At 35.8% G+C, this 12880-nt stretch overlaps 1 protein-coding gene across 1 annotated transcript in view; it reads right to left on the bottom strand.

Moving 5' to 3' along the window:
* Positions 1 to 12880, bottom strand: part of VPS13B (vacuolar protein sorting 13 homolog B) — a 484683-nt gene that overhangs the window by 371018 nt on the left and 100785 nt on the right. The window contains exon 17 of the mRNA XM_050892705.1: positions 4421 to 4605. Coding sequence (XP_050748662.1) covers positions 4421 to 4605 — 185 coding nt within the window. The remainder of the gene's footprint in view (positions 1 to 4420; positions 4606 to 12880) is intronic.

Genomic DNA, 12880 nt, shown 5'->3' on the forward strand with positions numbered 1-12880 from the left:
TTGTTCTTGCATACTATTTTAGGCAGTATGAATCTTTCTTGTACTTTTTAATGGTAAAGCCTATTCATTCAAGTAATAAGTTTCATTGTTTATATTTATCACAATTTTTTTTATTGTCTTGGCTTCTCTGAACCCTAAAAATACCAGTTGACATTTGAAAAGAACCTTTACCAAGTAGGCATTTAAAACTATGGATTACGAAAGTGCTAAGGTGTCACTGTAACGAAGGGAGTTAGGTGCTTTCAAAAATCCCATTAAGCTATTACCTGTATCTTTAAATTCCAAATCAGTTATAATTAAAAATCTGCTCTTAGCAGAATTACATAGTCTCAAGCTAATGAAGGCATAATATCTCATGTAAAAGCCATATATTCTTCTTGAAATACTCATTTTATGTGTCCTCCACAAGTTCTGAGCTCAATCAGCTAGTCACAGTACCATACACATCTTTTTACTGGTAGTTTTAAGATAACAGACCTTACTAATATGTATGACAAATACAAATTTTAAATAGTACAGGCACTTCATCCTTAAATTCTGTCAGAAACCAAGCACACACAACTTGCTTTTGAGACTTCAAAACTTATTTTTTCAGACAGCTTGCCTTTGGTCAAGTTAATCAAAAGAGAAACTCTCGGACTATGTGATGAAGACAGCAAGTCTAATAACAAAGAAACTATGAAATACTTGAGGAAAGTGTTTTTCTCCTAGTAGAAAAAGGTTTCTGGACAGCAGGGGGAGGAAGGTAGGTGTGGGACATAAGAGTGTTAATCTTCAAGCAATCTTCCTTTCCTGGTATTCCCTTAATCTATTCCCAACAAGAATTTATACAGGAAAGAGCTTGAGAGTTTGTTCTGAATCCCTACACCACCTTCAGCCTAAACTAGTTTTGAAGGAAGTTTTGGAGCAGAAAAACATATCTGCTCCAGATGAAACCGTAGGACAGAACCCCAGATACTAGCTATAAATTCCGTTCCTATGTTTGTGGAAATACACAGTGCAGAGCTCCCTTTTTAAACTACATCCAGCGAAAGTCTTTCAGCAGTTACCCTGCAGACAGGTTCCCAAAGAGGCCTTCATACCTTGTGAGACTCTCCACAGCATATCAAAGGGCCAACAGTCATGTGTTTGTTCTCTGATGTTCTCTCCTCCTCCTGCAACTCCTGTATTTGTACTTGTATTCCTATTAAATTTTGGCCTTCTTAACTTTTACTGCTTTTCTACTTTAACTCTTTCTACCTGCTTCTCCTTGCTTTGTCTTCCCCTGTCTCTCCCCTTTTTATTAGCTGATCCTCCTTCTCCCTTTTTCCTTCCTTTCTTTTTTCCCCTAATTCATCTGTTCTTCTTTCCCTACAGCATGTCTTAGCCCATATTGTAAGAACAGTTTCAGTGATGCAGTTTTAAAACTAGAGGAGATGGCTGTCTTGGAAGAAACATACAACTAGGGACCATAATTCCTGCTAAAAAAGATCTATGCTGAGAGAATACAAAGGCTTGTGGTATCCCTTTTGAGTTCAAGTAATACTGAATGAATCCGTTATGGAGGCACATCACTCACTCACAAAAAGCACCTGGCACAAAGCCTCAATAAAGACATAAGGAGCTCAGCAACAACTGTTTCAGCCCAATAACCCTCTTCAATCACCACATGAAAAGTGGCAATAGAGACATAGGCAGTTGAGAAAGATGTAGGCTATATAAACAAAGGGCAAACACATTTGAGACTAGAAGTCTCAGTATATTTTCAAAATTGGCAGAACAGATCTGAAGGGTAATCCATAACTAGAACATTTCTATAGGAGGGCACAGTTTGTTCACAAAGGACAAAAGCATGGTGGTATACTGTGTATCAAGAATGTGTAAAATCCTGTGATCCAGACTGTACGCAGGCAGATTTGCTGGAAATCTCTGGATAACAGCAGACCATTAAAAATAGGAAGACAAACTATATAAGCCCTTTCTTTTTTTGAGAATAACGTTATGTCTGGGCAGAGCTTTTTTATTTATTTCTTACAGGGGGATAAGAATCCAGACAGAGACATAGCTGTTTGTCCTGCTATATTTCTAATTAGAAAGATGGCTTTTGGAAGTTTGAAAATGTAAAGGTAGAAGATAGTTCGGGCAACCACTCATGAAACAGTTTATGATTCTTCTAACAGCACAATGAAAGCAGTGTCTTTCAAGAAAGAGATCCCCTGGGAAATAGGATAAAGTGAAGGTAAGGAGACCTTCAACCACATTGTTAATTTTTCGTGCAAGAACACTACAATTTCGTAGGAACAAAGTCAGAAAGAGCCAAGGAACAAAGGGAAAGAGCTATAAAAGAAAATAAAGCAAATGTGTTTACATTTGCATTCTTTGTACAAAACTGATCAAAGAAACAATTAATCCGCAACACCACAAGGATGGAAAGCTATTTTCTTGAAGTACTTTTGTACTATTTCTGTGCATAGCTAAAAATGGGCTGTGATCAGATGGAAAACACAATACCGTTGACAAAAAGGCTATTATTTCCATGAGATGTTAGGTTATACAATAAAGCTCATCTGTACACCCACAAAGATGCTCAGAGAGACAATGGCAGGAGGGGGAGCCCAAATAATACCCTGCTGGGCTACTCCCAGACCCACCACAGGAGCCATCAGCCCATCAAAGGCCGATCTGCACGAGGCCAGAAGAGCACAGGGGCATGCAATGGCAGGCAGGAACCCAAATCAATGACTCCCAAGGAACATTCATCAGCTGTTATTTTATGTTGGAGAAACTAAGCTGAATGTTAGTAAAAGAATATCAGTGATTAACAGATGTACATTGTTTACTGAAAAGTTCCTTATTGACTACATTATCCTCATAGTTACTTCATTGGAAAAAAAGGGGAAAAAAAGCTGAAATTCCAACTTCCCTGTGCAATTACAGTCAGGTTTTCTTTAGAAGCTTACACACATACACGTTACTTAAAGTATCTGGAAGCTGACACTAAATACAAGGATGATTTTCAACAAGGCATAATACTAAATTTTACACAAAAGTATTCTAACAAAAGGTAGTAGACTTACAGAATCAACCAAGCCAAGAACTAGGACAAAAGGGTAGACAGCAATCACTTCATAGCCTTGAACTCAAAGCTGCCTTCATCTAGTTAATGCGAAGTACAACTACAGAAGTATAAAATTTACTAGGTCAAGCATGAAGCCACAAACAGGAGGAGATCAAAACAAGGGTACTATACTGTTCATTTACTTTATTGTAAGTACTTAAAATCTGTGCTCCAGATTTCTATTCTGCAGATATATTGTTAGCACAGTTGTATCACAGTTCATTGAACTGAAGGACTGAAACATGTTAAATGATGCAACAGGTTAGTTTGGAACTGTGCAAACCCTAAGACCATCTGAAATGATCAAATGACTGTATCTTCACATTTCTCTGAGGTGTGGATTGTGAACCTGCTACCTTCAGAAGTACCAGTACTTGAAAATAAAACCTCACAATCTCATCCTTAGGTGACCCATGCAGAATCAAGGAATGAAGAGAATCAGTGACTTTTGGGAAAGAAGGAAAAACTAAGCACTTAAAACAGTTATTTCAAGGGTTACACATCTGAACATACAACAGTTCTTTTGCACCATCAGATCAACACAGATTTAACTTTAAAAAACAGGACTGAAAAAGGAAAATAGGACTGAGAAAAACAGGACTGAAAGACTTTCAGTGGTAGCCTAATCTGTTGTTTATTCACAACAGATAAACAACAATGGGTCTAAACAATAGTGGGTCTAAATTATTCTAGCCTACATAGAAATATAAAGAAAAAAATATATTATCTTCTTCTGGATGACCTTTATGCACTTGAAGACTGTGGTCTCCTCTAAGCTGGTCAAAAGCCTTAATTTACTCCTGAAATCCATGGGTGTTTTGCAAAAGGATGACAGGTAACCAATTTCATTATTGATATCATCATCAAGACATGCATATCTTCAGCAGTTTCACAACAGTTAAGTAACATTTATTTATGTAACTGGATGAGAAACATCTGCAGCCCTTTAAGAGAATTCAGTATATGCCATTGATTAATAAAGCCCTTAATAATCCAGCTTCACCTCTAAATGATCTTAAGTTACACCATTGCACCATATAAGGTAGCAAGAGTGGATGTTTCAGATGAGAGAAGCATGGAAAAATTATCCTGTGTGGGAAAATTAAATGCATCCAGAAATTGGTGCCAAGGAGTGAAGCTTGGTGGCTTAGCTTACATCCTGGATTTTAAGCATAAGCTATAAATACCCATACACACAGAAAACATTCTGTATGTTAACTACTCTAAGTAAAAACCTGGATTTAAAGGATATAGTTGTATGCACATTCACTAGCAGTGCTCTGTACCATAATAAATACTTAACCAAACACATCACACATTTACCTGAAGTTTGGAAAACATCATTCAGTAAAGCTTCATTTACCACCACCGAACTGACATTTCCAACAGGATGACACCAGCTCTGATAAATAGTTTGAAGCAGAACAGTTTGAGCTCTAGTTGCTTGAACTGTGAAATTAGGAAGCTCAAATATGCATTCTGCTAGTGGGACATGAGCTCGCTTGGTCCTGTTAATTGAGAGAACAAAAAAAGGAAAATCATTACTTTGGTGCATAAAAATAACAATTTAAAAACTTAGTCACAGAATACCAGACTATAAGCAGTTAGTTTGTAAGGTTGGAGCTGTGTGCCTGTTAAATTTCTTCTTGTAAGAACAGATTCTACTCATACTGAACTTCACCCTAAATAGGAATTCTGTTACATGATTTAACTTTACAACTCCCTCCAAAACATGAGAAGAAAAAATCATGTATTTTTATCTAATTATCTCTTGGTTTTAAAATATTTAATAACAGCATTTCCAAGTGCTCCCACCAAAATAAGAGCTATTCATAAAATTGTGCAGTTATTAAAAGTACAGAAGAAGTCTGTTCAAAAATTGAATTTTCTGAAAAATTTTTATTTAAAAGCTTACAGTGAATCACTAAATGAGATATATCCAGCGATCCAAAAAACCATACAGACAATATCCATACAACAAAATACAAACAAAGAGTTCTACATTCCATATTTGTCCTCATATTCCATATTTGGCTGACATAGAGCTCATTAAGCGATTCTGATATTTTTCAATGCCTTTTACCTTATAATTGGGGAGGAGGAACAGGCAGGGACAGGCATTGGGAGGGTAGTGCAAGGTAAAGGACATTCTGTTTGGAAATAAATTCTTCTGTGACAATATAGTCCACTATCAACAAGAAGGCTCTACCACAACTATAGCAAAGTCAGTAAGTTACTTTTTCTTCGCAATATATACACTATTACCTGAAATTAAGCAACAGATTGATTTGCCACATTCAACCAAAACTGCAAAGGTTCTTTAATATTCTCATTTTGGAGCCTTTTCCTGCAGCACATTTACAACATTATTATTCTTGCCCTAATCACCTCCTGCTCCATCACTGAAATGTACTTTTTGTGCTATTTAGCATTATTTTCTCTAATGTCCCCAAAATACAATCACTGATGCACAGATTAGCTCATTCTCATTCTGGAGAATATCCTCCAATAGAAGATTTTAGGGACAAGCCTAAAGTCACATGAAAATTAACAATATTAGGTTAATGTTCTATTGGGAATCAGAACCTCAAATGAGGGAAAGCTGCTGAAGCTGCTCACACAATCCCTTAGCCCAGGAAACAAACATTTTGGTAAAGGATGTTTTAGGGACTAAAAATGTAAAGACATTCCCTTGCAGACACTGAATGGCTCTTTAGATCAGCAAAATCAAAACCTTCCAATGAACTGTCACAAGCAGTCACAATACACTGCATCTCCTATCTGGCTCCACAAGAGAATTCTTGCAGCCATATGACCTAACATACATGAGGTCATACTAGCAGTAGAGACTCTGCAGGAGGCTCCATGAATTCAGAAACAGGCCATTCCTGATGCTCAAACTCTAAAATCTGTAGCAGCATGAAGTGACCCAAAATTCTGGCAATAAGAAGTAGACTTCCTTGCACATTCTGCACCTGACTGGGAGAGTGGCCCTTCACCAAAAAAACTGTGAAGAAAAAAAGCACATCATCACTTCTCAGACCCATGATCATTATCATCTAGATGAAGAAGCAGAATAGCAAAATATTCTGCTGCTAACACTTTTGGCCCGTAAGCTGCAGATAAGGCCTGTGTGACATGAAATATGGTTTAGAAACAAGCATTCTCAACTTCAGAAGACATGTATCAACTACCATGTTGACATGGTGGTACAGCCAAAGGTAATGACATCGCTTTGAATTTGGACATGCACATAAAAGCATTCACCTTAAGTCACAAACAGCTCTCCTCCCTCAATTCCTTGTCAATACGAGGAAACAGCTCACTGAAAACCATTTTCTCTGGAACAAGAGGAATTAATCTCATCAAGTGTTAGATACCTACAGTATAAACAAACATCCATATCTAAGATGGCTGTATAGACCCTTTTAAGGTAAAAGGAAAGAAAACAGCACTTATACTCGTAACAGAGATCCATTCATTCTGGATCTGAGGATTAAGTGAACTGCTTTCTGCAGGTCAGTATTTCTGCCCACTGCCTATAAAGGGAGATTACGATAATTATCTCAGCTGTGGATGTCTACACCATAGATCAAAGTTTCATAGATAAAGCCCATCCACAAAAGTAAATTCCATTGCTCCTTACTAAAAATAAAAACAAGGGAATAAAAGAAAAATTGATTCCTATGAAAGAAGACACTCATGAAAGATCTCAGAAAATTGATATAAATACAGATGGACGACAAAGAACAAACAAAAACAGATGTTGTAGCCTTCTGTAATAGTAATCAGTATTCTTTAGACCAAGGTTTTTCAACCTCATAAAGCTCGGAATCGGGATTACCTGTCTCAAAAATGTTGAGAAGGGGGAGGAAACCAGCAACAAGACTGCCTCTGAGTTGCAACTCATTTGAAGCTAATGACACAACTGTGCTGCCAGCTTCAAATGCCATTTGCAGAAAAAACATGGATGAAGGAAAAACATTTCATGATTATATGGGAGAACTCAGCCTTGTGTCTGGTAGAAATTTCCTTCAGAATGAAACAAACAAACAAAAAAGCAGTCTACTGTTTGAATGACACCATCAGTTCTTGAAGTTTGGACCTACCTTATTTTGGATTGATACAGCCTCTGTTACTAGGAAAATTAAAACCCATTAGAGGCCTTTTCAGAAGAGATCTTGTACTAGCCTTGTTTGCTTGTTCAGTTTTTTTTATAGCAGTCACTGACACCAAACAGTGAGTTAGAACTAGAAAAATTACATTTGTCCTGTTTGGGGGAACTAAGCATCTCCTACCTGCCTTTTCTGCTGACAGTCATGTAAAGAACTTTGTAGAGTACATGAGCAGACCACATGCTGGCCTTGCTGCCTGAGATCACTACTCTATCAACTGCAGCACAGTAGGTCACCAAAGGGGTAAGAAATATCTGTACAAAACTCCTGAAGCTCTTCCTGTCTCTCAGTCTGAAGTTCAAACACACCATATACCTTTTCTGAAAATGTTCTTCTCCCCAAAAAGTACAAATACCACATGTGACCATTTGAGAAGAGAATGCAAACAAAACCATTTGAAATCTGTTGGTGCAAGCAAGCCATTTAAAAAAACATTTTTGTCTACACTTCAAAAAATAAGCTAGTTAGAAAATCAGAACTACTTTGAGAGACAAAACAAAAGCTGAAAACAGTACCAGTATTAAGTCAGGCAAATAGGGAAAGATGCTGCCTGATTTAAAAAAAAAAAAAAAAAAAAGAAAAACACTTTGACTCAGATAGACAGCCAAAAGGAAGTAACAGCCTGGAATGTATTCTGACAATTTCTAACACACAACATGCACAAGAGGACACATGAAGATCACTCTTGTGGACACAATTAGATAAAACATATCTCTCATTTCAGCTCCTCAGACACACAAACGTTCCTCCATGTAAATGTACATATATCCATACAGTCACTAGAAGAAAAGCTCTGGGTTCCAGGAAAAGCACAAGTGGAGACTGCAACACTGTGGCCTTTTCTAATGCTGGTCCCAAATTAGAATCTGAACTTGCTTTCCTAGAATTTCCCAGAGTGTAAGTCTAAGCTCTGTAATTTATCAATTTAAGCAGAAAAGGTGTGCATAAGTAAATGAGTATAAGGTGATTCTGTACTTAGGAAAATCCATCCCTGTAAAACAAATGCTATATACACAATAAATAAAAAAATTATTTTAAAATTCAAGATTAAACAGACAGCACAAGCCATTTACTTTTATGTAGAACTGAAGTTGGAAAACTAGATAAGCCTGTTAGCAAAGCTTTTGCAGGCATTACATGGAAAGAAATGTAATGCATGGTGATATCAATCAGAATGTTTCCTAGTATTCCTTTTTTTCAAGCCATGTATTGTGATCTTTTATTATTTATCTCATTGCAGAAGTGCACTACAACAATTTTCCTTTCTGTTCTTTTTCCTTTTGTTATCCTTTCAGATAAGTTATATTTTCTACTTTTCCCTCTTATTTCTGAATGTTATTTTGCAGGATTAAAACTAAGTATTTCAGAAAAAAGTGTCTGAATATTTCAAAAGACAGGTTCCCTAATGTAAGATTGCAAAGGAAGAAAGAAGGTAGAAAAGCTTTTTCAGCAAAATTCAGGACAAACATAACGCTGCAATGATGCCATCTAAAATAACACATTTGTATTAATAAATTCATGTACTTTTGGGGGGGGGGCTGTCTGAAGAGCTGTGACAATCACAGCCTACAATATGACAGTGGAAAAGATTTTGCTTTAAAAGTTTGACTATTCATTTAATACATATTACAGCTACTGTACTGAACTATGCTAAATTTAAAACTTAAAAGTTTCACATAAAATAGTCCCTTATGGGTAATAACAGTGTATGAAATTTTTTTTAGGAATATGCAAATTCTACGCTTATGGTACTTTAACAATCCCATAGGAATAAAGTCTACTGGTCCTTTTCAGATAACTTTGGAGGAATGGGAAGTTGAAGAAAATAAATCCTTTTTTATAGAGAGAAAAAAAAAATCAAGGCAGGGGGAAGTATTGTACCATGTGTGCAGCAAATGTTGCTTAAAGGAAATTTTAACTAGACCTGGCTAGTGATGAAAGTACATTTATAATTCAGGATTTATTATAATAGTTTTGAAACACAAATAATGCATTTAAAAGAACTTAAAATACAAGTTTGCTACCAAACTGCACCTGTTAATACAGAAAATCCATCATTAATAAGGTACTGAGCTATATTTAACTAAGTTTTATGACCCAAGAGATACATTCAAGCAATAAGTGAAAATACAAGTAGAAATAATTTTTTCAGTAAACCAAGTCAGATCTGTGTTTCAATATTGTATCATTAAATTTGTATTAAGCAACTGAATGTGACTTCACATCAAAACTCATCACCATATTAAAACACTTATGGCACATAGTTGGAGTCTGAAACCACTATTTAAACTGCACTTTAAAACCGTAACAATAGAAATAATTATTTCTCAAATCTTTACACTCAAGAGTTAAGATGCAGTTGTGAACATATGTTCATTTAACTGAACAGGTTAAAAACCTACCAATTCAAACACTCTCCTCCAGGGGAAAATAAATCCTAATGTAACTAGCAGGATAGGCTACTCATTAAAGCTGAACTTGGACAAGTTCCAGAATAAATTTAAGGAAATATGAACAAGCAAGTCTTGCTGTGTAGTGGCATGGAGTGAAAATGAATCTGTCCTAATTAAATGATTTTTAAATACACTTTGGTTGTACCCAGTTCGCTGACAAACTGTAATACAGACTTGCTGAAATACTTGGATAAATCTGGCGTACCATTAGAGAAAATAGTTTTCTTCACTGTTTTTGAATGAAAACATGAATTGGTCCTTATACACCGTGCATAGGCACCAATATAACCAATCCATGTAAGTTCACAGGCCTGCTATGAAATATTTTCAGTTTGTAGATTTTAGGAACAGCAACTCATTCTTTTAAAATCAACACCTCAGAGTGATTGAAAGAATATAGTGGTGAACAGCTGGGTCCAGAGGTTTATATAGAGTCCCCAACTGCAAAGCTGGAACCTGCAAAATGTTTCCAAAAATTTAATTTTTGTTATTACTCATATCCTGTACAGTAAAATACGATTAGTTCATTTTTTCCAAAATAACAAAACCAGTAACCTGCTACTAGAACTCAGGAACTGTGCCTTAGAAGAATACGAATGTAATTTAAATGCCTAAATAATTTCAGTCAGCATTTGCACACCTTTCCTCTTAGGCAAACAGAAAATGTATGCTGGTTTTATATTTGACATGAACAAAGGCTTCATCTACATACCTACAAATCCATACTACTTCTTAATCTGATCTTTCATATCAACATCAAGAAAATGACAATTTTGATCCTTTTTCTTAACATTTAAGCAACTGTTATGACAAATATCAAAACTCTTAAGGGAGCACGCAGGGAGAAGAAGAAAGGGAAAGGAAGTTAACCACTACAGTCTTGGAATTATTTTTTTTAAATGCAAGATTGAAGTCACTACTACTCACAATGAAAACAGTCATATGACATGTCTGCATATGCTAACACAATTTTTAGTCTTCAGGCAGCAACATACAGTTATTTGTGCTAGAGGACCAAGTTAATTTTATCAAAAAATAATAATTAAACCCACTTTGGAACACTTCATTCCAAAAACATCTCCAAGACTGATGTCTTCAAAACCTCTTCTGCTCTTCTATAGGCTTCACTAAAGGCTGCCTGACATCTTATATCATCTCTTACACAGGCAAATTTTCAGCAGCTGCAGCTGCCTTTGCCTCTTATTTGTAGGAAACACTGCTAATCATACAATTTATTACAAGGGAGAAAACAATGAACTTCAAGATTCACCAACTTTTTCTTTTTTTTTTTTGATTAATAAAAAAATTAACTTTTTCTTTGAAAATTTTAGATGTGGGATTAGAAAAGAACAATGTGATCATTTCAAAACTGACTTCTGTATAGTATTTTTTTTTAACATCAGTTCTGGAATTGAAATTGTCAGTGATGAAAAATGTTTGTAAAGTGTTAATTCATATGTGAACTTCAGAAAAAACAGATTTCCTTGAAACAATTGTGAAAACAAAATAACGCAAAGTACAAGCTTCAATGTCTTAGAAAATGAACAGAGACTATCCATTGTCAATTCTCAGTACAGTGTCTGTTTTAATGGAACAATAAAATTTAGCTTTATACAGGACAGCAAAAATAAATGCATTATTACAAGAACAAAAATAACTAATAAAATCAAACAAATATCTAAAAGGAAGAAACCTTGCAAAAAAATCCCTTTGAAGCAAAGAATGCAGGACTCTGGACATACACATTAGGAGCTCTAAACTTGGATTGTTTTTAAAATCATTTAGTTTGTTTATTTACATCTGGACATTAAAAGTTATGATCATTAGATTAAAAATGATGATCATTACATGCAGATAATACTGGTTTGTGAAGCAACAAGGAAGTGAGAAGCAGTGTCTTCAGTGGGACAGTTACTGTAACTTTATCTGCTGTGAGACACCAAGAGAAAAATGTCAAAGTCCGCAAGAGAAAACAAAGACCTCAAATGTGAGGGTAGGAAAGTCTTAATTTCTCCCAGCTTGAATCCAGCCACACTAAGCATCAGATGAGTCTTTCTACCCACTGGATTAAAAGTTTAAGAAGGAAGGCAAGGAAGCAGTCTATCTCCACTTCCTGTTAAGTCACTGCCTATGTGCCTCAAAATGCAAGAGATCTGAACTAAAAATTTGTTGATACCAACAAGGGATAACCCAACAAGGGGTTGGGTTTTCAGTCTTGTTTTTGGACACATGATAAACTAAGGTAGTTGCTGAAACTGTAATGCAAGAACATGTCAAACCTGCAGCTGCATTAGAGAAACATATTTAGGATGTTAAGATCAAATTCAGCTTACTGGCTCTGGTAAAGCTTATCAATGGGACAGATGTTAGGGATCTGAACTCCCATCAAATTGCAAGTGGAGGTCAGTCACTAATTGCTATTTCTTCCTTTGAAAAAAAACTTCTAATCACTAGTTAATACTTGTCTCCAGAAAGAATCATTAAAGTGATTGAGCAATCTATAAAAGAATAAAATTCCAAGTTCTCTGCTCTGAGGAGATTACAATATGAGCCCTCAGTTGTCTTTATGTCCTTAATATATATGGTTAGCTTTACACACATCATCAACCAACTGAACCTTGTGCATAGAGTTGTATCTTTGAAGAACTGCATCTTCAGAACTCCACAAGGTGTGTAGGGGAAATCAGAAAACAAGGGATAAGAAACTCTCCTCATGGAATGCCATTGATGCCAATTCAGGACATTTTTTCTTACTTACACTTTAAACTTCTATTCTTTCTTTACTTCTGCGAGAAGGTCTGTAACTTTTTACTTGGATCTAGGAATCTTACTGTCATTAACTGTGGATATTAGTGGAGACAAGGGAAGGGATATGACATTTAGCTGCATTATGTCCAACGAGAACCAAATATAAGTACCATAAGAAAAATCGGTACTCATTACACTGACCAAAGATCAAAACATATTAAAAAACCCCAAAAACAAAAAACCAGGAAGAAGTCCGGAAAGAAGCAAGCACTTTCCATAGGGAACCACTGGCTTAATGAAGGTAGTACAGAGGCAATCATGCCAGAAGCAGAGCACTTTCACATCTACTATTTGAGTTGTGCCTTGTATCTTTTCAGAAGAACTAGCTCCTACTCAGAAAAGCAGCA

This window comes from Gymnogyps californianus, chromosome 2 (assembly GCF_018139145.2).
Source record: "Gymnogyps californianus isolate 813 chromosome 2, ASM1813914v2, whole genome shotgun sequence".
NCBI classification, from domain to species: Eukaryota; Metazoa; Chordata; class Aves; order Accipitriformes; family Cathartidae; genus Gymnogyps; species Gymnogyps californianus.